Source organism: Phycodurus eques, chromosome 16 (assembly GCF_024500275.1).
Source record: "Phycodurus eques isolate BA_2022a chromosome 16, UOR_Pequ_1.1, whole genome shotgun sequence".
Classification (NCBI taxonomy): domain Eukaryota; kingdom Metazoa; phylum Chordata; class Actinopteri; order Syngnathiformes; family Syngnathidae; genus Phycodurus; species Phycodurus eques.
Window position 1 is genome coordinate 3,246,628 of NC_084540.1, and position 27,677 is coordinate 3,274,304.

General features: G+C 44.1%; 2 protein-coding genes across 5 annotated transcripts in view; one reads left to right on the forward strand and one right to left on the reverse strand.

Moving 5' to 3' along the window:
• Positions 1-1,542: 1,542 nt before the first annotated feature.
• On the reverse strand, positions 1,543-9,693 carry emc10 (ER membrane protein complex subunit 10). 3 transcript variants are annotated; one of them, XR_009770129.1, is made up of 9 exons: positions 9,554-9,693; positions 9,366-9,432; positions 9,093-9,205; positions 7,607-7,720; positions 6,185-6,369; positions 4,556-4,649; positions 4,200-4,326; positions 3,600-3,793; positions 1,981-2,070 (listed from the first exon to the last, which is right to left on the reverse strand). XR_009770129.1 is itself a non-coding variant. In XM_061701541.1 (8 exons), exons 1-7 carry the CDS (start codon positions 9,644-9,646, stop codon positions 4,240-4,242), a joined length of 753 nt encoding a protein of 250 aa, XP_061557525.1. In that variant the 5' UTR covers positions 9,647-9,693; the 3' UTR covers positions 1,982-2,070; positions 4,200-4,239. The 3 variants fall into 3 exon arrangements, 2 of the variants coding, with proteins under 2 accessions (XP_061557523.1, XP_061557525.1); XM_061701541.1 differs by lacking the exon at positions 3,600-3,793 and having other exon boundaries at positions 1,982-2,070; XM_061701539.1 differs by lacking the exons at positions 3,600-3,793; positions 4,200-4,326 and having other exon boundaries at positions 1,543-2,070.
• Positions 9,694-11,419: 1,726 nt separating this feature from the next.
• mybpc2a (myosin binding protein Ca) overlaps positions 11,420-27,677 on the forward strand; it is a 29,788-nt gene continuing 13,530 nt past the window's right edge. For both annotated transcript variants that reach the window (XM_061700893.1, XM_061700894.1), the window contains exons 1-11: positions 11,420-11,447; positions 19,198-19,215; positions 19,362-19,382; positions 20,098-20,112; positions 20,834-20,917; positions 21,883-22,031; positions 22,150-22,267; positions 22,453-22,501; positions 26,758-26,814; positions 26,889-27,061; positions 27,160-27,292. In XM_061700893.1, the coding sequence (XP_061556877.1) occupies positions 11,426-11,447; positions 19,198-19,215; positions 19,362-19,382; positions 20,098-20,112; positions 20,834-20,917; positions 21,883-22,031; positions 22,150-22,267; positions 22,453-22,501; positions 26,758-26,814; positions 26,889-27,061; positions 27,160-27,292 (839 nt within the window). In that variant the 5' untranslated portion in view covers positions 11,420-11,425. The remainder of the gene's footprint in view (positions 11,448-19,197; positions 19,216-19,361; positions 19,383-20,097; positions 20,113-20,833; positions 20,918-21,882; positions 22,032-22,149; positions 22,268-22,452; positions 22,502-26,757; positions 26,815-26,888; positions 27,062-27,159; positions 27,293-27,677) is intronic.

Genomic DNA, 27,677 nt, shown 5'->3' on the forward strand with positions numbered 1-27,677 from the left:
CTAAATTGTCAGTATTACACAAGGATTGGGGGAAACCCAGACTTTTTCCTAAAATTAAGCTAATATGAAAATATGTGACTTTCACTTGTAGTAAATTAGTATAAAGTTGTTAGTGTAAAAAAAAAAAAAAAAAAATCGAAACTCGTAATTTATTCTTGGAAGCAAATCGGAATGCTCGCGGTTTAGCGCACTCCGATTTAGTGGCTGGTTAAAACCAACGGGCCCTTTGGCTTTTAGTGCAACATGAAGAAGGAGCCTAAATCATGGCGCTGGCACGCCGAGCCACATGCTCTCAGATTTAGGAGCTGTCATGAACAATCCCCCTTTGAAAAGAAATGTAATCGTTGAAAAACATGTTTCTATAGGCTTCTGATTTCAAAACTGGCCATTCATCAATGTGTTGTTCCTGCGCATCCATCAGCGCCGACGCCGAGAGATCCCCCATGATGCACCGAGGCCCCGCGAGCTGAGGCCCGTTGCCGAGCGAACGCGGGGCCGAGGGTCAGCGAGGTGTTGAGGCGGCGCCCGAAATAAGCGGCTAAAGTATTTGTCACAGTTGGACGACCGCGCTAAAAACAGCCAGACGACGCGGCCCACGCCCAGCGGGAGCAAGCGCATACGTTGACGTCACGCATTGTACGTTTTAGATGCTTAGCGTGCAACGCAGATTAAAAAAATACACTGCAGCGTGACGTCATCGAGCTTAAAATCTGAACACACAAAATATTACAAAAGTTAATTTCTGTACTTAGTATACTTTTTGTGTGCACATTTAGGTTCGTTTATTTATTCAAAACCAGTGAATAATAGTATCTACGGTCACTATAGCTGTTCGAGAAAAAAAAACAAAGAACAACAACAATCGGGTCATATTTCCAAAGAAATGTCAATTCAGGATATTTTAAAAAATAATAATAAATAGGGGCATACCTTATATGAGAAATAAATAATGGGCATGTTAGCCAAAAGAATCATTGGTGTTTTTGCCAAAAAATTTAAATACGAGGACTTTTTGGGAAAAAACAAAATGTATAAAAAGAATGGGAGGCATATTTGCAATAAAGTTGAAATGGGGCGTAGTTCGACAGAAAAAAAAAAGGAAGAATGGGGTCAAATCTTTTTGGAAAAAAAAATGGAGGTGGGCCCATTTGAAAATAAAGAAGGGGCATATTTGCCCCCCCCCCCCAAAAAATATTAAAAAGAGTGTGTATTTAAATAAGGCCCATATTTGAAATAAATATATATAATGAAGTAAAAATAGGCAGCATATTTGCCCACCAAAATTAGCATCCCTGCTAAAGCAAGATTTAGTTTTATTTTTTAAATAGGGGGGCATAGCTCCAAGGAAAAAAACACAACTGGGGTGCATATTAAAAGAAGGTGGTATATTTAAAAAAGGCATACTTATAAAATCAACAGAGCACATGTTTGCAAAGCGAATACATCATAGTGTAAACAATAGCAGGCATATTTGAAAAACAAACACTGCGTGTATTTGAAAAATCTTTTAGGGGTTATCTTTGTACAAGAAGAGGGCAAGTCTGAAAAAAAATGGGGCACATTTTTATTTATTGCACGAACAACAGTTTATAGCAGGTTGCTTTCTTTTTTGTTATTCTTAAATGTTTTGAAAACGAAACCAAGCCGTTTGCGCACTGCCACGTATTGCATCACATCCTAACGAGTCGTATCAAATGACGTCATATCATATCTGTCTACATCATTGAATGTATGCTATGGAGCTACACGTGCTGGAGATGCAGTTACAAACTACGTTTAGTTGCTGCTGCTGTTGTTCGAATTTAAAATGAACAACGTTACCGACTCCTGCGAGTTCGAACCACTTCAATCCAGTCAGGTCATAAATACTTTTATTATTCTTTTCACAATAATGCTCATGTACAGCAGATCACAAGAGAATTAATAAAAAAAAAAAAAAAATTAAAAAAAGTTAGCGGTTGATCATCGGCCACCACCATTGGCTGCTCCGCCGCCACCGGCTCCGCCCCCTGATTGGTCCTGAGCACCTGACATCATCAGGAAGAGAACCAGAGGTACTATGTACATCCACTGGAAAACAAACAAAAACATTTAACCGTTACTTTAATCCATATTATTGTCAACACAAGAATAAGAAAAGCTTGTTCGCAGTTTGTTAGCGGTGAAGTGGAACATGATCACGACACTAAGTCCACACATTCATTCTCTGTTAGAAATTCCCAATATTTAAACTGTTAGAAAGCGCAGTATTTCCTCAAATAGTGGCCTCTGCTAGGACAGACGCCGCGCCTCAACCCGTCAACTGATCGTCGACTCCCCCAAATGCAGGCCCTCCCACCCCTAAACAGGGCTGTGACAAGAGGCATCAATTTACTACGACTGATACCGCCAAACTTGGCGATGTCCCTGTCGCTAACCAAAAACAGAAGCACTTACAGAGGTTCGGCTGAGACGCAGTTGACCTATGATGTTGTGTACGTCCAGCGAGTGAGCCCCGCCGGGAATAGTAGATAATTAACACTCTCCCCTCGAGAGAGAGAGAGGAAATATTATTATTATCATTATATATTTTTTTTTTTTTAGAATTGCTTACAGATGCCACAAGATGGCTGCAAAGCAATTTTTGGCTTTGGCCTGACTCAGTGCTGCCAAATCAATACATACGGGTGCTGTAAATAAGTGTTTGCCCCATTCCCAAATTCTTATTTCTTTGCAGTTTCTCCACTTTAATGTTAAAGATCACCAAAGAAATGTAAATATCAGACAAAGACAACCCAAGTAAACATAAAATGCTGTTTTTAGAGGTGATTTTATTTATGAAGGAAACATAACTATTCAAAGCTACTTGGTTGGGCTATCCTCAGCAGCAACAACTGAAATAAAGCGTTTTATATAACTGGCAAGGAGTCTTTTACATCTCTGCTGAGATATTTTGGCCCACTCTTCCTTGCACAATTGTTTTAATTCACAGACAGGATTTTCGAGCATGGACGGCCTTTTTAAGGTCATGCCACAGCATTTCAATCAGATTTAAGTCTGGACTTTGACTAGATCACTCCAAAACCTTCATATATTTTTTAAGCCATTTAGAAGTTGACTCGCTAGTGTGTTTTGAATCGTTGTCATGCTGCGGAACCCAAGTGCGCTTCAGCTTGAAGTCATGAACTGATGGCTGAACATTCTCCTTTAGGATTTTCTGGTAAAGAGCAGACTTCAGTGCGCCATCAATCAGAGCAAGTCATCCAGGTCCTACAGTAGGAAAGCAGCCCCAGACCATCACACTACCACCACGATTGACGCTATGTTTTTTATTTTTGTTGTAAAATGCTGTTTTACATTTACACCATAATTAACGAGACACACACCTTCGAAGAAGTTCCACTTTCCTCGTCAGCCCTTAGAATATTTTAATAATAATAATAATATTTTATTTAAGTCTTGGGAATCATTCAGGTGTTTTTTTTTTGTTTGTTTTTTTGTGCAAAAGTAAGATGAGCCTTTATGTTCTTTATGGTCAGTAGTGGGTTGCACCTTGGAACTCTGCCATGGATACCATTTATGCCCAGTCTCTTCCTTATTGTTGAGTCATTAACACTGACCTTAACTGAAGCAGGGAAGGCCTGCAGTTCTTTAGATGTTGTCCTGGGTTCCTTTGTGACCTCCTGGATGAGTCGTCGCTGTGCTCTTTGGGTAATTTTTGTAGGCTGGCCACTCCTGGGAAGGTTCGCCACTGTTCCATGTTTTCTCCATTCGTGGATAATGACGCTGACCGTGGTTCGTTGGAGTCCTAAAGCTTTAGAAATGGCTTTGTAACCTTTTGCAGACTGATAGATGTCAATTACTTTATTTCTTGTCTGTTCTTAAATTTATTTGCATCGTGGCATTTTGTTGCAGCTATTCGAGATCTATTGGTCGAACTTCATTTTGTCAGAAAGGTTCTTTTTCAGGGATTTCTTGATTGATGAGGTCTGGAGGTAATCAGGCTTGGGTTTGGCAAGTGAAAATTAACTCAGCTTTCCATGAAATGCGATTAGCCAGTTAATTGATGATTTAACAAGGGGTGTGGGGGGGGGGGGTGGGGCAATTACCTTTTCACACAGGGCCAAGTAGCTTTGAATATACTTTTTTTTCTTCAATAAATAAAATCATTTAAAACCCGTATTTTATGTTGACTTGGGTTATTGCTGTTTGATATTTACCTTTGTTTGACGATCTTAAGGTGGGGAAACTATGAAGGGGTCAGCTCTGCTCTCTGGCTCCCCCTGCTGGGGGCTGTGCTGAATTGGAAGCCATGAGGAAGATGGCGCCTCCCAATATCAAATACCACTGCAACACAGCACAGCAAGCGGCACACAGCTGTCAGCATGACGCAAGCACAGGCCACCAGACAGCGCCACCTTCAGGCGAATGCGTTGCATTACAACTGAGGAAGCGCTATTGTAAACATTCAATTCTCGGTGTGTTTGTGGAAGCAAAAAGATGGAAGTTTGACGAGAGGGAAAGACATGCTAAGCTCAGAGGATGAGGAGGAGTTGTGGGGGTGGGATCCACGCACGTATTTAGCGAAGAAAGACTTCTGCTCCTGGGGATTCTTTCCTTTCTTTGCCGACTCCTGCTCCATGCGCTCCAGGAACAGCGCCGTCTCGGGTCTGCAAGGACATTTTGTGGCAATTAGAAATCAAAAAGGGCAAAAAGTGCGAGCGAGTGCTGAGAGCGGGCTGGAATGCTGATGGGAGCGAAACGCTAAGATGCGTACGACTCAACTGCAGCTGATGCTAACAGGTGGAGGCGGCTGAGAAAAGAAAGGAAAGGACTGATGCACCACAGAACAATTAAACAAAAACTAAGGCCGGCTATTGCTCAGAACCGCACATTTCAATTCAGTATAGATTCTTGACACAATGATTCAATTTGATTTTGATTCTTTAGTTTGTGATTCAAATGGATTTATGTTCACATTCGATTGCTTTGATATAGATTCAGTGAGACATATATACATATCTGGAATCTTACCTCACCTTGTGGAGGAATAAAAGATCTAAAATTGTTTGGGGGACAATAATGTACCTCTCCTTGAGCCGTCACCTTATCGTGGTGGAGGGATTCGTGCGTCCCAATAATCCTAGGAGTCAAGTTGTCTGGGGCTTTCAGGCCCCTGCTAGGGTCATTCATGGCAAACAGGTCCTAGGTGAGGGACCAGACAAAGCACGGCTCCAAAAACCCCTATGAAGAATAAATCAAATGGATTTGGTTTCCCTTGCCCGGACGCGGGTCACCGGGGACCCCCCCCCCCTCTGGAGCCAGGACCGGAGGGGGGCTCAAAGGCGAACGCCTGGTGGCCAGGGCACAGCCCGAAAGGTTAATGTGGGTCCCCCTTCCCATGGGCTCACCACCTGTGGGAGGGGCCATAGGGGTCGGGTGCAGTGCGAGCTGGGCGGCGGCCGAAGGCGGGGACCTTGGAGATCCGATCCCCGGCTACAGAAGCTGGCCGGGGACGACCCAGAATACGCTGGAGAGACTACGTCTCTCGGCTCGGTTGGGAACGTCTCGGGATCCCCTCGGAAGAGCGGGCGGAAGTGGCTGTGGAGAGGGAAGTCTGGGCTTCCCTGCTAAAGCTACCGCCCCCGCGACCCGAACTCGGAAAAGTCGAAGGCGCCGGGCTTCACGCCGCTGCTACTTGCTTTGGTTGCCACTTCTTTTTGGGGGTCGAGTGTACCCCTTTGTCCATCCAATGCGAATCACATACAAAGTGTCGCACCACTGGCCAGGAGGTGAGTCGATTCAGAGGTGGAGAATGAAAAGTGAGAGGTGACGCGCACGCAGCGCATCACCAGCCATTGAATGAAATAAAGTATACTCAGTCACAGCTACTGTACTGACTTATAGGGCTGCAGCTATCGAATATTTTTACAATCAATTATTCCTCCGATTACCCCAAACATTTAATCGGATAAACATTGATTTTGCATTTTTTTTTTTTTTTTTTTTTTTTAAGCTTGTGGTTGCCATCCTCACACTATAATATAATGTGTGGCTTTAAACGACAGGCCTGGCCTGGCGAGTGACGTTAATTGGCGAACATCGTCATGCAATCAATGTCATCGCTCCCCTTGCCAGTTACTCAAAACAACAGAAATAAACAACGAGAACAGGCTGGAAACAATCCACGTTCTGCGTGACTGACCCGGGCGCGTTGACAGGGGCCATGACATTAAGTGTCGTGTTGAAGAGGTCCAGGTCCACGTCGTCGTCCACGTCGATCCCCCTGCAGGCTCCGGGCAGCGTGACGATGGAAACGCCGATCAGCGTGCCCGACACGTCCGTGTGCAACGTGATCACGTCGCTCAGGCGGGACTCCACCATGGCACACTAAAAACAAAGGATGCATCAATAATGATAGCTCTTGTTAAAAACGATCATTTATTAACAGCCAAGTAGTTGTCAAATACTACACAGAAAGTACCACCTAGAAAAATACAGTGAACCCCACATATTAGCGCTTAAGCATTCACAAATTTGAGTTTATTTATTTTTTCAATCTATTCTCCATTATTTACTGAAAATCGCAGCTATTCACTGTTTTTTTGTGTGCTCAGGCCAAAGCAATACTAGTATTACCATGGCGCCATCTGGTGAAATCTTGGTGTTGATGTTAGTTTTCGGTGATGTTTTTCATCTGCCTTTGATACGTTCTGTTTTGTTGGCATTCCTGAATGCACCTTGTGCGCACAGAAACTATGTTACTTCCTGTGTAGTCTACTTTACTGTTAACACATTTTCCCATGTTTCCTAACATTTGTTACTGTGTACGAATGCCAAAAGGTGAGTTTAATGACAATTATGTTTGTGCAAAGTGCTTGCACGCATATTTATTTGCCCAGGTGTCAGTTTGTGCTAGCGTGTTATCAGAGTTGGGCAGAGTTGCCGGATATTGTACTCAAGTAAGAGTACTGTGTTACTTGAAATTAATGTGACTCTAGTAAAAAGTAGTCCTCCAAAAAAAAATAAAAAAAATAAAAATGAGTAAGAAAGTACTGTTTTCTCAAGTTAGAAGTGGGCTGGAATATCCACATTTGGGCAGACAGTACGAGAAAAATAATACAATGCATGAGAGCAGTTGTTTTTCGTCATCTGAAATCTTTACGGTCGCGTGCTTTTGTCCGACTCGATTTTGTCGGTACAGATTCTGTTTGAGTGATTTCGTAATTGAAAAGGTCTGGAGGTAATCAGGCATGGGTGTGATAAGTACAAATTGAACAAAAATTGTGATTGGTCACAATTTAAGTCATGTTGTAACAAGGGGGGTAATTACATTTAAATCACACATGGGCCAGGTAACGTTGAATAGTTTTTTTTCTCCTTAATAAATCAAATCAACATTTAAAAACAGCAATTATAAGTTCACTTGGGTTATATTTGTCTGATATTTACACTTGGAAGATGATCTTAAACAAAGTGGGGAAACTGCAAAAATCTAAGCATCTATCTAAGAAATGTGCAGGTTATGACAAAAAAAAAAAAAAAAAGGGAAAAATAATCAAAATGTTGGCTCTTATGATCACACAATTATTGTATTAATTAATAATACTATTATTGAAAGGCTTACAGCTCTGACGAACGCCGTGACGTATCCGTCCATCTGCCGCTCCGTCTGTCTGTCGGCCTGCAGCGAAATCCGAGGCACTCGGATCCGGTACAGACCGTCCACCGACGCCACTTCCTGGGAAAAAGGTTTCCGGTTTTAAGATTTTGGTTTTAATCGCGGGCGGGGCAAACTTTTGTGCTCAAGGGCCACATTTAAGTTTTAAAACAGACAGAGGGGCAAGGTCATTCTTTGATAAGCTATGTCAAATTATCCATTTCAATAATGAAATAAGCATGTTCTCTTTTTATTGTGATACTTATAATTAATTTTATTATGATTAAACAAGCCGGCACGGTCACCGACTGGTTAGCACATCTGCCTCACAGTTCTGAGGACCGGGGTTCGAATCCCCGGCCCGGCCTGTGTGGAGTTTGCATGTTCTCCCCGTGCCGGCGTGGGTTTTCTCCGGGCACTCCGGTTTCCTCCCACATCCCAAAAACATGCGTGGTCGGTTGATTGAAGACTCTCAATTGCCCGTAGGTGTGAATGTGAGCGCGAATGGTTGTTTGTTTCCATGGCGACCAGTTCAGGGTGTACCCCGCCTCCCGCCCGAAGATAGCTGGGATAGGCTCCAGCCGCCCGCGACCCGCGTGAGGCTAAGCGGTAAAAGAAAACGGATACATAACTTGATAATGTATCAGTTGCCAGTTTAGTTCGTAACATCTGTCTGAAACGTTGATAATTGTTTTCCAACGTAATAGATGTTTGCAAATGTCTTATTTTCGATAAAACATAAAGATCTGCTTTATTTTTTACTAAATATAATGAATATTTATTTTTGAGAGGCTTTGGACAATTTTAAATGAAACAAGGTCTGTATACGTCCGTCCATTTTCCCTCCCGCTTGTCCGCACAATGAATCGATTATCGACTAATTTGATAATCGATTATTTGTCAATTTAATTGTTGCACCTCTAACTATATGTAAGATGTGCAAAAGGTTATTTTCAATAATACAAGAATTCAATGTCATGATTCCATTTTAGATTAGATAATGTAATTGTATTTGATTAACCATTAATTTAATAAACTAAATACAATTCTTTTTTTAATGCGTATGCATTTGACTTTTTAAAAGTATTCAATGATATCAATGGATCAATCAAAACAAAAATACATACACATAAGGTACAAAGGTTTACTTTAATCGTAACTTTTTTTTCCATTTTAAATTCCATTATTTATAATTAATGTAATTATAATTGATTGAACTATGATTGAATAGAATACAAAAATTAACGAGATTTGTATTTTACTTTTGTACATTAATGCATTACTTACAACAGATCAATCAACCAATTATTTAATGAAATAAATTAATCCAAAAATGAAAGTAATGACAAAATACAACAGATGCAAAAGTTCCATCTGAATAATAAACGGCTAAATGAATGCAACAAATATCACAGGACTTTTTAAAATGTACATTTCTGCTGGTCGGACTCACTTTGAGTTGGACTCTGTCGTCGTGCGACAGTTGGTTCTGATTCAGAGACGCTCCGGGCTCCCTGCCGGCTTTCAGCAGCAGCGTTCCACGCACCCGGAACCTGCCCACGTCATCTGGACAGAGATCGCGCGAGAGTTCGCCGTTAACGGCACCTGTTTAATGGCACCTTCAAATGGCGGCGACAGTTCAATCAATCTACTTCTCCTAGTAGCACTTAAACAGCTTCGTTTTCTCACCCCCAAAACACGACAAAAGACACTAAAAATTCCTCACCGACTTCAAAAGAATGTTCTAGAGGCACGGAGAAATCATTGAATTCCGCTTCTAGGACGTCGCCAACCTGGAAATGGAGAAAAAAAGCCAAACAATCCACAATTAGCTACCGTTAGCATTACTGCACATACGGCTAATAGCTTCATCTAAGACCAAATAGGACGATTTTTAAAACGGCACACACGTACCCTCCTGCCATTGTTGCACCAGGCGATTTCAACGCACACAAGCGACACAATAAAAGAAAGAAATGCCGTTTTAAATGTTAATAAAGGCTTCATCTTTGTACTAACTCAAACAGGTTCAGGAAGGCAAATGCGACGCAGCGTTCACGTAACGGTGTTTAATACTTCCGGTGGGCTCTTTCAGTACAAAACTCTCACAAATAAAGGAAAACTAGTATTCCCCCCCGCCCCCCCGTTAACATTTAAGAAGATAGAACAGACATTGTAATTCATAAAGCGTTGAAAACGTATTTAATTTTCGTAGAATGGATTAACAGAAGCTGCCGAATGTCAAATCGTGAAAGAGTCGAGGGCGCCCGTGGGAACACGCAGGAACAGTACAACGTTTAGCCCTTCCGGTACACTATCGCGACAAGATTACCGTAGAAACGGCAACGTACTGTATATTAACATTTAGCTGGCAAAATCATATATTTATTTAAAAGTCTGTATTTGGTGTTTATGGGCGTTACTTTGAAACACGAAAAACACTCACACGCTACGCTTCTCCTCTTTGGACGACAGAGGCCGCCAAACGACCAAATATGAGCTTTAATAACGCCGAGTTCGCGCACTTTCAAAAATGCTTCTCTCTGAATATTCGCAAGTAAATACATATTTAAGAAATATGTAAACACATTAAAAATAGAAATATGTAAAATAAGTGTATTTATGATCATCCCAGATTAAAAAAAAACGTTGCTATGGAGCTCTAAAAAATACCAAAACAGTTTATTAGCCGTACAACAGCTGAGAAGAAGAATGATGTCTTAAAGTGCAATAAAACGTCTAATAAGGAAGGAGATTATAGAAAGTAGCTGACTCGTGTACGTTTTGCACAACTTGAGATGAAGTATCTGGTCACCGATTGGGTGTTATCTCTCTCTTTAACACCTTAAACAGCTGTGCTATTCTTAGTCTGAATGTGAATGTAGATTTTATGTGAAACTTTTCACTTTGTCACGTGTTCAAATGTCGTGCTGTGAAAAAAAGGAGACCAAAGATGTCATCTTTTTTTTTTTTTTTTTTTTTTTTTTCCCTTGATAGATGCGTCTCATGATGCCGGAGTACCCGGAGAAAACCCACGCAGGCACGGGAAGTCAGATATTGTGGTTTGAAGTGGCCATTTGCGGGTCGATTTCTGTAATATTTTCAAAATTCAGCCCGCCAAAAAGCTGTTTCCCTTCGCACCATGAAGTTTGGTACGCACGTCTATCACGAGTAGACCCACGGAAAAGTCTCAAGAAGTCGAGCATTTTTCTGTGAAGTCGCCATCTCAGGGTCAATTGTGGAGTTCGGTCGCGGCTACTGCATTAGGTGCATCTAATATTGTGTCTGCCCAGCTTCTATTTACATCCGCTGTAAAAGTATCTGCAGCCATGTCTGCATCAGGGTCACGGTGAGTGTACGGGCCAACTCCTGAAGAGCACATGAGATTTCTTGACCTTGTGGAGTCCTCGCCGCGGACAGCTCGGGCACGTCATCGTCCGAGACGGGCCCTTGTTCTCCATTTTGCACATTTTCTTCTTTTTATTTTGGAGCAGAGGAACGCACGCGAGGCATCGGGGCCTCTGTCGCACCCGTTGATTGATTAGCGCGCGGCGGTCGTTAACACCCCCGGCGTCTCCCGGCGGCCCTGATCTTTTCGCTCTCAAAGCTGCTGCCGAGGTTTCAGGTGACAAGCGCTCTGTCACTCCAAGCAGATGTGATGACTGGCAGTCTTCGCAGGCGGAGGAGGAAGGAGGAGGTGGTGAGGTGATAAAAAAAGGGATGGAGCAGGAAGTGCAGGCAGATCCCCGAGACGAAGAAGACGCTTTGGAAGTGACTGTGACAGACATGCCTGAGCTCCAGGAGCCCGGTAAGATGTTGCACAAAAAGCTGCTGGCATGTCGACACAAAGGAGCAGCTAACGTAGCTTGTCAATCACCATCTACCGCTCGACTCACTGTTGGCCCACCAGGGGCCACACGGCTTAAGAGAGGATTGAAATTTGATATTCTCTTCTATAGTTTAATACAGAGCTTAATGTCAGTGACTCGGCCACCTTTAGAAAGTACACGGTTTATGCATTTGAATGAAGGCAGATGACGATTGGTCTCGTCGAGGGTTACAGTTTTGCGATATTTACAAATGTCCAAAGGGACTCATTTCTTGAATTGTTAAATTTGCACTTGTGTTATTATATTGTAGCGTAGCGTATCTGCCAATGAGCTTATATTTGTATTCTTTTTTTCAAATCTATTATTTTACATTCTATTTTTTGTTTTTATCTATTCCATTTCATTTTCTAACATTTGTGTTTTTGTATTTTATTTTTTTTTCTAATTTGTCTTCCATTTTTGCTTTTTTGTCAATTTTGTATTCACATCAACCTAATCAAGACAAACGGTGTAGACAATTGAATAGCTTTGTATTCCCGTCATCATAGTTTGGTATTTGTGTAATATTTTTAATATATATATATATATATTAAATATATATATATATATATATATATATATATATATATATATATAATATATATATATATATATATATATAATATAATATTATTATATATTATATATATATATATATATATGTGTGTGTGTGTGTGTGTGTACATTTCTCTTTTTCTGATTTTTTTTGTCTACCATTTTAGTATGTTATTCCTTTATCCTTTTTGTATTTTGTATGTTGTATTTGTATTTATTTTTATTTTTTTTTAGCTATTGTAATATTTTTTATCTTTCAGTTTTTTTAATCAACTTATTTTCAAAATATTTTTTGCCCCATTGTGTTTCTCTACCATTTTAGCTTGACTGTATTTTGGTTTTGAAATGCTTTCACTCATGTAAAGCACATTGACTTACCTTTTGTACCAAATGCGCTATATCGATACATTTGCTTTGCTTTGCTTTATTTATTTTTAATCCGTTTTGTATTACCCCCACCCGATATTGACACCTATTTCAGTGTTCCCCCCAAAATCCAATAGATATTTGTATTTTTTTGGTCTAATACAATTTGTATTTGTACATATTTTGTCATATTTGGAGTTTTGCTGCTTTGGCTCTGGTTCGTCTATGGCGGCGTACCTAATGGTGTGACCTGTCTCACTCCCAATGACACTTGTTGAGTTTGGACCTCTTTGCGGTCATAAACTTCGAGGTGTCGCGTTCAAGAATAACCTGTGTCGTGACATCCCACTGTGGGGGCTGTAACGCGTTTGTGCTGTCACGGCGACTAAAATATGCGCTGTCGCCGCCTTTTATCAACAGGCGCGTAAATCAGAGCTTGAAACCTGAGATGAGACGCAAGTGCAGGAGGAGAGAGAGGATGAATGGGGAGGCCTCTGCCAAGGCAGGTGGAACCACCTTGTCCTTTATCCCCTGTATATGCCAATCTGGAGGAGGTTGTTCATTAATGTACACACAGTACCCCATATTGACAGGAAAAAAAAAAAATGAAATGTTGACATTTTTGCAGATTTCATGCGTCTTGCACTGAGGAGAGGCTTCCGTCGGGCCACTCTGCCATAAAGCCCCGACGGGTGGAGGGCTGCAGTGACGGTTGACTTTCTAGAACTTTCTCCCATCTCCCGAGTGCATCTCTGGCGCTCAGCCACAGTGATGTTTGGGTTCTTCTTTACTTCTCTCGCTCTTCTCCCATGGTTGCTCAGTTAGGCCGGACGATCAGCTCTTGGAAGGGTTCTGGTCTTCCCAAACGTCTTCCATTGAAGGGTTATGGAGGCCACTGTGCTCTTAGGAACCTTAAGTGCAGCAGTATTTTTTTTGGAACCTTGGCCAGATCTGTGCCTTGCCACAATTCTGTCTCTGAGCTCTTCAGGCAGTTCCTTTGACCTCATGATTGCTCTGATGTACTGTGAGCTGCAAAGTCTTATATAGACAGGTGTGTGGCTTTCCACATCAAGTCCAATCCGTATAATCAAACACAGCTGGAGTCCAGTGAAGGTGTGGAACCATCTCAAGGATGATCAGAAGAAACGGACAGCACCCGAGTTTAATATATGAGTGTCACAGCAAAGGGTCTGAATACTTATGGCTGTGAGATATATAAAATTGAATCATATGAAAACTAGGGCACATATAGTGAACTCAAACAAAAGTCTGCTAGTCTCATGCTAACATACAATACGAAATGCCATTGACGGACTAACGGAAACTCGCATCTATGTTACTGGAACACTAACCCTTCAAACAACTGCTACTTCAACACACACGGAACAGCAACACGTACATTACAAACAGAGCTTGCAGCAATACTAACAGGCAGATATCAGAGCTCAGTGCTGCCCGACATGTCGTGGCACAACTTGGTACTACACTGAAGGTGCTAAATTGGAACTTGCTTGTATACTGTAAAATCCCAGTTAAAGTGGGGGGGGGGGGGCGCTATAACAATGAACCACGATATACTGTGGAGCAGGGGTGTCAAACTTATCTTGTAGTTACGGTTTCGCTCAGAGGGCCGTTGCGACTGTGAAACCATAAAGATCTTTAATCGCCTCATCATATTATAAACGAGTTTTGGAATCAGAAATCAAAGGGTAATGGGTTTTTCAACTATTGTTCATATTTGGTAACACAGAAAGGCTTGCAGTATCTCAATGCTATTTACGAAATATGACAATTTGCAATCTTGGTACAGATTTGAACAAGAATCATGGAAGTTGACACACATGATTTGCCTTCGCGGGCCACGTCAAATCATGTGGCGGGCCGGATCTGGCCCCCGAGCCTTCAGTTTGACACCTGCGCTGTAGAGGCTGTTCGCACCCTGTGACTCGAGTTCCTCTGGCTGTCGGGCAGACGCTGATCCCGACTACTCTTGAAGTTCACGACACCGTCTCACCTCTGAAGCCCTCCAGGCCTCTTTGGCTTCAGCCAGACCATGTGACTCCCTCGGTAGTCTGGTGCTGGGTGACGGTGGGGAGATCTGGAAGGGGGGGGGGGGGGTAAACGCAGCCCAATAAACAGCCACCAGAATAGTTGAGGGAGTCGCGAGGAGGCGGCCGGAGGCTGCGCTCATTCAACGGTGTCACCTCGCCAATCTGGCAGGGGATCATCATCCTGCCTCGCGACATGTGAGAGGCGCGAAAGGCCTCTCGGATGGAGTCACTTGCCCAGCCTGTGGACTTGCTGATGCCTGCGGGGGGGGGCGCGAGGTGAATGCGGGTGTGGTGCCGCGCTCTTCCTAGGCCAACTAAGTAGATGAGGATGTTCGCAAACCCCATCATATCTCCAGAAATTGGCAGTAGGGTCTCCTGTAATGTTTGTAAAGTTTTGAAAATTCTGCCCCCGAAGCCAATTTCACTTAGCAACATGAAGTTTGCCCCAGGATGCCATATTTGAAAAGACACAGGGTATCTGCCATTTTTGTTTGAAGCTGCCATTTTATGGTCAATTTGACCATTTCCAGGTGTCCATCGAAGACGGACCCCTAGAGATTTTGCTACCAAATATGAACCTCGTATACTAGATAGATGGCTGGCACTAAATTGTGAAATGTGACGTCTCCATCATTTTGTGAGGTGGAGCACAGCTGCAACATTAGCTGATTCGGCATAAAACATTTTTTTTTTTTTTTTTTTTTTGCCATCGGTCTGATATAATATACATTGAAGTTCATACAAAAATGTAGCTGATACCGTCGTACTCTGCTGTGAACTGCTACCACAATAATAAACCTATTGTCAAATGAAGGATGTTAGCACAGTCGACTAATTAGCGTCTATTTTTAGCTGCTGCTTGCGGAGTTGTGAGTCCGGTGAGATTTAAGGCAGCATTTGCTTTTAAGTGACTCAAATTCCAAACCGATCTCATTTAGTCGCGGAACCACTTTCGGAAGCCTCTCTCCCCGTACTGCGCCCCCTTGAGGCCAAGCGGTTGTCGCACCATGGCGTGACCGACACGCCACTTTAATCCTGGTCCTAGAGACAAAGGGTAAGATTTGTATTAAGAAGGATCTGTTTTTGAACATGTGGACAGATGGTATCGCTGAGATTAATGGCACTTGGGCGGTGGCCATAATGGACAACGGCAAGGAGGGGGGGGGGGGGGGGGCATTATTACCGGGACGCTGGACACATGAGTTCATTTGATATTCTCCCCCTCGGTCTGAACGGTCGCCAAAGAGATCATTGCCTTCTATAAGAGGGAATCCCAGTCATGGACGAGGGCACCTGTCCTGTCGGCAGTGATGGTTGATATTCTCGGAAAGAGACGACTTTAGCGTCAGACGACATTCCAAGCTTTTCATTCCAACTTCAAGTAATGTCGGCAGAATGGAACAAGGAGATGTGTGGAGATCTTTGTCTGCCCTACTTTATAAAATTGCTTCTGCTGAGGCCCAACAAGTTCGTATTTTGTTTTTTTAATTATCCCATGAATGTATGACAGCTTTATAAGAGAAGGAGGGAAAAAAAGAAGAAGTCAGCCTGATCAATTAAGACAGGTTTTATCTGTGAATTGGGAAATGCGACAATTGGAACAGAATATGAAAGTGAAATTCTTTGCCGCCATGTTCTACCCACACAACGATGGCTGCTTCAAAGCAAAATGTGTCTTTTTTGTGGGTCGACTCATGATAGGCACGCGTATCAAATTTCATGGTGCATGGACTGAAGATGGATGAGGTGGCTGAATTCAGAAGAAGAAAAAAAAAAAAAAATCACAAATGGAGTTATTACCAGAGTTTTACGTTTTACATCCAACTTACAGCCACGCGCGACGGCAAAAACTCAAATGTCGCGCAGTTTAGCATTGTCCATCTGTCAAGTATACTTGCGCCAAATTCGGTAGCGATCAAACAAAATCAAATTCCAAAAATCAAATCAAATCATGCGCTTGGTTATTAGAGTTTAGTTATTGGAGTTTTGTGCTTTTACGGCTCGACCTCGAACTTTGCTGCCTCGCTCCAGGACAAAATCTTTTCGGATGAGTCCGTTTCAGGACACCTGGAAAAGGATCCAAAAACAACTCCTCCCAAGCAAAATGGCAGATTTCCGGCGTCTTTTCCACAGGCGCGACTTTCCGACACTTTGTTGTTGGTATACCCGTGACAGATGTGCCTACCGAATTCCAAGTGGCGCAATTAAAGTGAAATAAATATATCCTTATTCCAAAGATTTATCATCATTTACATCTGGTGGCTTCGAACTGCAGTGTAAATGCAGCCTGGCTGATGGACCTTAATTCCCTGTCCTTGTTACCATGACGACCTTGAGCGTGACCGAACACGCAGCGGCTAATGTAGCGGGACTATTTAGCCAATCACTACTCCGGAGTCTTAAAGCTCCCGAGTTGTTGTTTGTCTTGCCACAAATGTTCTTCCCACTCCGCCAAGGGTCATTGGACACGCTCGGTGCCCCGACATTCCGCCTCGGTCAGGCATCCGATCCATTTCAGAACGCCAAGGACGCGATGTTTGGCTACGATGACTGGAATTAGGGCTTGTTCGCATTTCGCCTCGGCATGTCTTCCCGTGACGATTTATGGGAGAAGAAAGGGAATGCGGTTGTAAGGCTTACGGGATAAAAAAGGCCGTGAACTGGAAGATTAGATTTTATGGTCTGACATGGAAACTGATGACTGGAATTTCTCCCAAAAATGTTGTGGAAACCAAAAGTTCCTTTGAATTCTCGACATTCCCTGAGAAAGTTTTGGGAACTTTGGATCCCACTCTCGATCCATCTGTTGACTTATCATCTCTTTCCTAGAAAAAGTCGATCTCGCGTGCGTCCGCGCTGTAATCAACACGGGCGGCGCTCGCGAAAGGCCGCCGCGCTTGTGGGTTAAGAGCGCAGGCGGAGGGGATGCCGTACCGCCAAATGGCCCGGCGCTCGGCCGGACTGCGACATGGCTTCGGGTCAGCGCAGACTTTACGACTCAGGTGACATCATCCACGTACGCACACACGCAGGAAACAGGTGTGTCGCCCTGGATACAGTTACATGACATACTGTACATGCATGCTCGAATGTTGGACTTGGATGAGACGTGAAATGTCAGGGGAGATTAAGGAGGAACATTCCGGCGAAGTGGCTGTAGCAGGGCTTTTTTTTGGGCCGTTCGCTTCCCACGACTCTCGCTGGCTGACTTGTGTCACAATAGGTGAGGTGCAGTCGTTCGTGTCGCGAGAGGAAGAGCAGCGGAGAGGAGACACAACCTTGGGGACTGATTGTCTATTTGTGCCCTGCAATTGGCTGCCGACCAGTTCAGGGCGTGCCCCGCCTCTCGCCCAGAGTCGGCTGAAATAGGTGCCAGCGTGCCCGTGACCCTAGTCAGGGTAAGGGGTACGGAAAATGGATGGATGGACACTACACTTCGCGGAAGATATATTTTTTCGAGTTGCCGCGAAGTTGTTCGCACGATTTGTAATCTGTCTTAATCGTCCGTTTTATTGGACGTCCTTTTCTACCGGATCGACTTTTGCTGTTTTTTAATCCCAGCAAATGTCTTTTGGTTTCAACTTCGTGTCTGCTGCGCATTGGCCGCCAACGATGGCGCTCAAGCTACACCCGCTGGTGAGTGTGGTATTTGAAATACGGAATACGGATGAGCTTTCATCTGCATCTCCATTCTTCCTCATCATTGCACCTTCTTATGCGCTAATTCACCTGGATTGACAGCGCGCACACACACACACACACACACACACACACACACTCTCATCCTCTATTAGATTTTGCCTGGCTAACATGAGCGCGTCTTAATCCGACAAGGTGAGCGCACAAAAAGGTGTTTGTGACTCTCGGGCGGGGGGGGGGGGGGGGGGCGGCTAGCGATTAGCTGCTTCCCGCCTCTCGCCAGGCAAACATCTCCAAGCATCTTTTTACGAGCCTTCCTTTCTACCTCCGGCGTCACGATCCAGGAATACTTGACTTTAATACAAAATTTCTCCTCCAGATCTTTTTAAGTTTAGTACCAGAGTGATCAAAGGCCCGGACTGCTAACTTGCACAAAGGTAGCTGAAGGACACATAAAACATTCATCGGCGTGGTCCGCGCCATGAGGAAAACTCACACACGCATGGATACACACCGTATATGCATACCGGCCATAAATGCGGCCTTTTTTTTGGGTGACATCATTTGCATTTCTGATGCGTGACTGCGCTTCATTTTGTGTGGTTTTCCGTGTATTTTCCCTGCAAATGTGTTCATAATGAAAATTGTTTGACCTTCACCGTGCTTGAGGTAAAACTTGAAAGTCACTCGTGATGCCCTGTGGGAATATGGACAGCATGTGTGTTTGTGCTACATGCTAAACTGAAATTGGGATTATTTTAGGGTGAGCTGTCAGGGTTTAAAGATTGCTGTTAGCAGTTGGGGATGAGTGGTAAAGTGTTACAATGAAGGCGTTAAGGTGATGGTTAACACCAGTTGAGGGGTTAGAGTTCGTGGTGAGTAGTTAGAGTTCGGGATTAAGGGTTTACTGTAGAGGGGTTAGGGGTGAATCATTCAGGATTAAGGTTTTCTTCATGATTAGAGTTGGGGCTTTAGCGTTGAGGGGGGGGGGGGGGGGGGGGCTCTTAAAGGGCTCTTTTGAATGAGTCCTGGGTTCGCTGTGGTACCCTGCTGACTTTTGCATCTCCTCCATCAGCAGACGTCCAGCCGACCTCAGGTAAACTCACCCGCTACCTCTTCCTCTCGCATGCTCTTTGTTGTGTCGGTCACCAAATGTCTTCTCCCCCCCCCCACACACACCCTCCCGCCCTGCCGTTTTCCTGCCTCCACGCCTCACTGGCATCCATGTTTCCTCTCGCTCAGCAAACTCTGAGCCAAGCGACGGTAAGGTGGCGATCGTGTGCCAACGACAAAGCACCCTCACAAATCCCCCCAAATGCCCCCGCTTGCGGTTTGTTTGCTTGTTGTGTTTGTTGCGTTTGGTGCACCGGTAAACATGAGCGTCTGTCACTCTGTGTGTGTGCGCGCGCATGTGTGCGTGTGTGTGTGTGCGTGTATGTGTGTGTGAGCGAGAGCGAGAGAGAGAGAGACGTATCAGGAAGTGACTCTTTAGCTTGTAGCGTTAGCCACGAATGGTAACAAGGTAAGTTAGGAGCATAAAATTACCATTTGGAGCTAACAAAGCATAATTAATTTCATTTATTACTTTTTAAAAATTATTTATTTTTACGAATAAAACAAGTACCAAGTTTGGAGCAAGTGTGCATGGTGAATTTTGTATGTGTTCCTTTTGCTTTTCTATGGCCTCAAATGAGTATAGTATTGATTTTCTTCTTTTTTTTCCCATTACATTTTTAAATGTCAATTACTTTAGATTTTTTGGGGGGGAGGGGGGGGGGTGTTAATGACTATGCATAGCTTTATCTAAACCACACATAATAACGTGTGCATTGTTGAAATAACTCATTAATCATGAACTAATGTGTTTTGTCATCTTCTGAGCGACAACCACAACAGTATATAGTATGTTAAAAACAATCATGCTGTTATACAGACTGACATACTTTCTCTTTTCCCACCAAAACGCGATACGATGCAGAGTTACCGCCTGACGGTAAGACTTGCCGAGGATCTGCCTACTAACTGGAGAATATAAATGGTTTGACTATTCATTAACAACGTTGCCAGAAGGGTTGATTTGAATGGTAACTCACTCTGGTCCATTACCGTTTGTCATTGGTCCTCACTGGACCCTTGTCGTTTATCACAATGGCTGCATGTGTCCGAAATTATCGGCAACAATACTGCAGCTCGCGATGACGCAATCTACATTGACCGTATGTGTCGCATAGGACTAATTGTTGGGGTTCAAAGCAAATACATTGTACCCTTAAATGTACAATGGTGATCTTAGTCTTGGGCGTGTACTCATGCTAAATGTTGGGGGCTTTCACACAATTTTAATGGATGAGTTGGCTTATATTTGGGATCGTTGGTGCCCACCCTTGTCGCGGTTCACTCGGTCACGCGTGAACACGGCAAAACCGAGCGCACCCGAGTTACACGGAGTTTGACCCGAATCGACTCTCGAGCTGCCGCTAGCATTAGCGGTACCGTAGCATCAGCAGCTAATAAGATAAAGTCTGGCGAAACCTATGAGGCGTTTTGGGATTTTTGCTTGTGTACACAGACTTAACCATTGCTTACAAAGCAGATCAAACCAGAAAAAAAAAAGTGTTGTGAACGCACCCTAAAATTGCACGTGTCCTCCTAAAAGACACGTTATGTCTTGTTGTTTGTTTTGATGGTAATGTTAATGTATGTCACCCTGGCAGAGGTCACCCCAGGTGAGGACCCACAGTTGACCGGCCTGACCGGCCTGTTTGCGCTCAAGCCGGAGAGCGCCGACGCCATCAAAGGTCTGCAAAAAATCCCCTCTGGCGTCCGCTCCTCTGTCCAACAGACAATATTTATTTTAGTTATGTTTTATCCTTATTCAACATATTTAGCTTTTTCTTTACATTTTTATGTTACAAACGTTTGTTGTCCGTCACATTTTGTCGAATGGTATTCTTTCATTTATATTGCGAATTTTGTTCATTCATTTTGCCATCACTGGTCTTGTATTCATTTGTTTTGTCGTACACGTTATTTATTGTACAGGTCAGACACAGTTATCAGTTATTGCTTCGTGTTCATGCGAATCTTGCAATATTTTGTATAAAAAAAAAATTGTTGAAAGTAACATTGAAGATATTTGTTGCTCCTAAATCAACATAGAAAATTGGCCAAGCAACAGCTTGGATCTTGAAAAACTTGTAACATTTTCAGGTCTCTCCAGAGATGCTCAATTGGGTTTCAGTCAGGTTTCTTATTTGCTCCGACATGCACTGTGAGCTGCATAGGCAGGTTTGGCTTTCCGAAACAAGTCCAATCCGTATAATCGAACACAGCTGGACTCCAATGAAGGCGTCTAATCATTTTAAGGATGATCAGAAGAAATGGGCAGCACCCGAGTTCAATATATGAGTGTCGCAGCAAAGGGTCTTAATACTTATGGCTGTGTGATATTTCAGTTCTTCTTTTTGAATAAATCTGTAAATATTTCAACGATTCAGTTTTTTTCTGTCAATACGGGGTGCTGTGTGCACATTAATGAGGGAAAAGATGAACTTAAAGGATTTTAGCACATGGAAAATATGAAAAAGAGTGAAAATTGTAAGGGGTTCTGAATACTTTCCGTACCCACTGTATACACACACACACACACACACATGGCTCTGGATGTGGAGGGGTTTGTGAAACACTTTTAAGTGTGAAATGTGCTATAAGATATGCAGTATAAAGTATTGTTAGATTTCTTTGACGTGTCTTGTGCGAGCAGGCCAAGATGTGACGTTCTTGGCCAAGGTGGACTCGTCCACGCTGATGAGGAAGCCCACCGTGAAGTGGCTGAAGGGCAAGTGGCTGGACCTGGGCAGCAAAGCTGGGAAGCACCTGCAATTCAAGGAGACCTACGACAGGAACACCAAGGTATGCAACGCAACGCTAACGACGGTGATGATAAACCGGGCTTTTCCCAGCCCTGACTTCTTTGACTTTGACCGGCGAGAAAGTGTCCGACTTTTAAGCGTGTCTGTTTATTTTCCAGATCTACACGTACGAGATGCGCATCGTGAAAGTGGCGGATGGTGACGCAGGCGGCTACCGCTGCGAGGTGACCTCCAAGGACAAGTGCGACAGCTGCACCTTTGAGGTGTCCGTGCAGGGTGCGTTGCTTAATCGCGTTGCTGTCGTCTTCCGTTCGGCCGCCTCCGCCACGTAACCGGCTTTGTCAGACAATAACCGCATGTGCGTTGTTTTATTCCGTCATCTGGCGAGGTCATGAGTTTGTTATTGGCGTGAAGATGAAGGCAGCTCAGCGCTCTTCTTCTTTCTTCTGTTTTGCTTTCAGCTGTGGAAGAGCAGCAGCAGGACAACATTTTGGAGGCTTTTAAGCGATCGTGAGTGTCCGCCGTCCGTCTGTCCGCCTCACCAAGGCTCTCTGTTGCGTGTCCATGCTTTACCACGCCTGAAACCTCACGCACAACGAGGCGATCCGTACCATTCATTTTCAGTGCTCCGGTTAGTACTCGAGCTCAGTACACTTTTCCTCCCGCGGCGCGCCCGGACGATGTAGGCTACGGCCCGGCGAGATTGCCGACGCACTTGCGCAATCGTAGACGTGCCGCACAATTCTTTTTCTTGCGAAAAATCGTAGACGTGTGCCGCACAATCGTAGACGTGCCGCACAATTATTTTTCATTCCATTTTCAAAGCGGAATGCCTTATATTGCCAGCCGTTTTAGAGCATTCTGACATTCATATATTGGTAAGTGGGTGCGAACGAGGTGGGTAAGCGGTGAGGAAGAACGGTGAACCCAAGCATTGTTGAAATAACATGACTAAAGCGAGAAAACTGCAACAACAACAACAGAAAATGGATTCCGACATTTGCAAGGAGAGCTAGCGGGTGTGCGAGGCAGGCAAGCGGTAAATAAGAAAACCAAGAATAAACAAAACGCAGTTGACATAAAAAGAGTCAAACAAGACAACTAAATAAAAAATACAAATGTGGCTGCAGACGTTTTTGCGTGCAGAGCAAGCACGTATGCAAGGCGAGCAAGCGGTGAAAATGTTGGATTCTATTTACCGACTATAAATGTCCATGACGGAGCATGAGTGAATTCACAGTTATTTGCGATGACTGCCACCTGAGTGGCTTGCAGGTTCGAGCGAGCTTTTCAACCACGAGCGCTCGGGTCCTGTTTACGATGCAACGATAAATCAGCGTCCACCTTCGGCAGGCGTCCCGGTTATCGGTAATCCGCGCGTGAAAGCATCATTTCCTGTCCTCGTTAGCGTACGAAGCGACAGTGCGATATTGAGCCGCGGACGGGGGCCGGCGGACACATCGTTTGCACGGGGCTTCATATCGCAACTGCCAAGAGGAAGAGCGGGCGAGGAGACGTAAATGAAAAGCGAACGGTTGCTTAGAAGTCAAATTTATTAGCCTGCAAGGTTAAACATGGACGTTGTCGCTCGGTGAATGTTTATGAGCACCGTGATTTTTTTTTTTCCCAACCCAGCCTAATTTCTTTAAACGCTCTCTCTCTCTCTCTCTCTCTCTCTCTCTCTCTCTCTCTCTCCCTCGCTCTCTCTCTCTATTACTGCAGAAAACCATCCATCCATTTTCCATGCCGCTTATCCTCACGAGGGTCGCGAGCATATTTTTAAAGAAAATATACAATGGTTGTTTGTTTCTATGTGCCCTGCGATTGGCTGGCGACCAGTTCAGGGTGTACCCCGCCTCTCGCCCGAAGATAGCCGGGATCGGCTCCAGCGCGCCCGCGGCCCGTGTGAGGATAAGCGGAATGGAAGTTGAATGAACGAATGAATGTGCGTATGAAATTATTAGACAATTTTAAAATTACATTTGTAATTCAATTCATTGTATTTATCAACCAATTATGAATGCGCATGTAAAATCATGAATTTTATTATTCCCGTTTTATCTTCAAAACGGTTAACCAATTGAATTAAATAAATACAAATGTATTATTGAATATTATATGAAAACATATTTTTAACATTCTCAACTGGCATAAAAAGTTAGTTAACCACTGTTATGGTTACATTGTAAAAGGAATAAAATAGTCAAAGATTTACTGACAATGGCAGAACAAGGTGATTTGCACCTCACGCATCTTGTTTTTTTTGACTGTCTTCTTGACTCATTCACTGCCACGGACATTTATTTTTGTCAAGTGGAATCCAACCGTCCATCAACAAATATATCCAACTGTACGTCAAGTACGCTTGTCAACAGGTACAGTGGGTACGGAAAGCATGCAGACCCCCTTCAATTTGTCACTCTCCGTTATATTTCCGCCATTTGCTCTCCAGAGATGCTCAATTGGGTTGAAGTCAGGGTTCTGGCTGGGCCATTCGAGAACAGTCACCGAGTTGTTCTGAAGCCACTCCTTCGGTATTTTAGCTGTGTGCTCAGGGTCATTGTCTTGTTAGAAGGTGAACCTTCGGCGCAGTCTGAAGTCCTGAGCACTCTGGAGGAGGTTTTCGTCCAGGATATCCCTGGACTTAGCCGCGTTCATCTTTCCTCCGATTGTCGTCCTGTCCCTGCAGCTGAAAAGCACCCGCACAGCATGATGCTGCCACCACCGTGCTTCACTGTTGGGACCGTATTGGACAGGTGACGAGCAGTGCCTGCTTTTCTCCACACATACCGCTTAGAATTAAGGCCAACAATTTCTATCTTGGTCCCATCAGACCAGAGAATCTTATTTCTCGCCATCTTGGAGTCCTTCAGGTGTTTTTTTTTTTTTTTTTAGCAAACTCCATGCGGGCTTTCATGGGTCTTGCACTGAGGAGAGGCTTCCGTCGGGCCATTCTGCCATAAAGCCCCGACGGGTGGAGGGCTGCAGTAATGGTCGCCTTTCTAGAACTTTCTCACATCTCACGACTGCATCTCCGGAGCTCAGCCACAGTGATCTTTGGGTTCTTCTTTAGCTCTCTCACCAAGGCTCTTCTCAGTTTGGCAGGACGGGCAGCTATAGGAAGGGTTCTGGTCGTCCCAAACGTCTTCCATTTAAGGATGACGGAGGCCACTTTGCTCTTAGGAACCTTAAGTGCAGCAGAAATGTTTTTGTAACCTTGGCCAGATCTGTGCTTTGGCACAATTCTGTCTCTGCGCTCTTCTGGCAGTTCCTTTGACCTCATGATTCTCATTTGCGCTGACATGCACTGTGAGCTGTGAGGTCTAGATATTGGTGTGGCTTTCCACATCAAGTCCAATCAGTATAATCAAACACAGCTGGACTCCGATGAAGGTGTAGAACCATCTCAAGGATGATCAGAAGAAATGGACAGCAACCGAGTGAAATATTTGAGTGTCACAGCAAAGGGTCTGACTACTTATGGGTTTGTGATGTTTCAGGTTTTGTTTTTGAAGAAATCTGCACACACACAAAAAAAAAAAAGACTTTGTTGAGGTTGCTTCTTTTTTTTTGGAATATATGTCACAAAAACACAAAAGAAAAGCCAAAAACATCCAAAGCTTCCATGAGAGTGCAGATCCAGACATGAGAGTCATCCAAGAGTCCGTACAGTGCCACAGGCTTCAAAAAAGTACATGGATTAGTAAGCACAATGCCCAAAATATCACCGTGGTGTCCAATAATGTGCCTAATAAGTTGATGAAATAGTTTTAATTGCTTGACATCCTTCGCTTACTCAACAGCCCGCTGTGCCCTCCTCGCACGAAGGTTATCTGAGTCTCCCTGCAGAGGCCTTCGAGTACAGTAGGCCGCCGTAATGACGTTTTCGTGCTTAGTCGACCACAGAGTCGGCACGTCCCGTCCACGAGGTTATTATCCCTCTCCGGGGAGGGTTAGCGCTCCTTCCGGGATTATACCACCACCATCAAGCGAGCGTGTTATCCTTGAAGGGAGCACTCATCCGTGGAGGCACAAGAGAGGCTGAGAATTTATATCACCATTGATTTTTGGTCTTCTGAGACCAGTACGGTGGTAAAACAAACACTGTTTAACAAAACAAGTCAAATGGTTTTCTCGTAGCCGCTTCGCAAGTGGAATGAGTGGGTTTCTGAGTTCGGTGAGCACTGGGGCAAAACAAGTGTAGTTTAAAGAGATGAAAATAAAAAAAAGAGAGCGAGAGCAGCGAAGAGGAAGGGAACTAAAGCAGTTTTTTTGGGACATCTTTATTGCTTTACAAGCGGGGCAAGTTGGTGTTTGCAAGGCGGTCAAGCAGTGAGCACGAAAATTAAGCGCTAAACGAAACAGTAAAAGATGTTTAGTGCGGATGCGCATCCAGACAGCATTCAAGCGTCGCGAGTGGCACACGTAGGTGTATGCGAGGTTGACAAGTGGTGAGGAAGAGACTTGAATCCAAAACAGAAAGTGAACACGGTTGAAAGTAATTCAACACTAAAAACAAGAAAATTGCTCAGAAAAATGTGGATTCGGACACCTTTCTAGTTTTGCGAGTGGCGCAAGTAGGTTGTGCGTGACGCGGTCAATCAGTGATGACGAAAGTTGAGTCCAAAACAATGACGAAGCCAGAAAAAGCGCAAAGAAAATGTTTGGATTCAGACACCTTTGTATTTTTGCAAGTAGCGCAAACGGCCTCGCAAGGCGGGCAAGCGGTGGAGGAGAAGTTCGTCATGAATGTTCTTCTCCCACAGTGGTGATGCAGGAGAGGATGCTGGCGATCTAGACTTCAGTGCCCTGCTCAAAAAAAGGTACAGCCAGCACATCCGCATTTCCCCCCCACCCCGCTGCCGAATCGATGCCCACCACGGATCCCACTCCTCAGGGAGAAGAAGCAGCAGCGGGCCCCCCAGGAGGAGGTGGATGTGTGGGACATCCTGAAGGCGGCCAAGCCGTGCGACTATGAGAAGATCGCCTTCGAGTACGGCATCACCGACCTGCGCGGCATGCTTAAGAGGCTCAAGAAGATGAAGACGGTGGAGCCTAAGAAGAGCGACGGTGAGACGAGGGGAGGGGCGGGTGGGGGGGGTGGGGGGCCGCCATGGGACCCTGGCGGGGCACGGACTGACCGGAGGTTGTTGCGTGTCTGCCCGCAGCCTTCCTAAAGAAGCCGGAGCCGGCCTACTCTGTGGACAAGGGCCGACGGATCCAGCTGAGCGTGGAGGTGGCCGACCCCGACGCCCCCATCAAGTGGCTCAAAAATGGTCACGAGATCAAACCCTCGGCCAAGTGAGCACATGATCCATATTGATGATGATGATGATGATGACGATGACGATGGTTATACTTGCATATCGGTAACAGCAGAATCGTGATCGCTCGCAGCCAATCAGCAAAGACGTTAAGGAAAAAAGTCTAAATTAAAAGGAAAGATGATTCTATTAAACTGATACGTTATTAGAAATTATGGCCGGTACGTAAATATATGATAAAGTATAGGAAGTGCACAATATCGAACAATGATGAAGATTTTTTGAAAAGGTTACGGAAGTTAAAAAAAAAAAAAAAAAAAAGGCTCCAGTACGCCCACGACCCTAGTGAGGATAAGCGGTACGGAAAATGAATAATATTATTATTATTATTAATATTATTAATAATAATAATACTAATAATA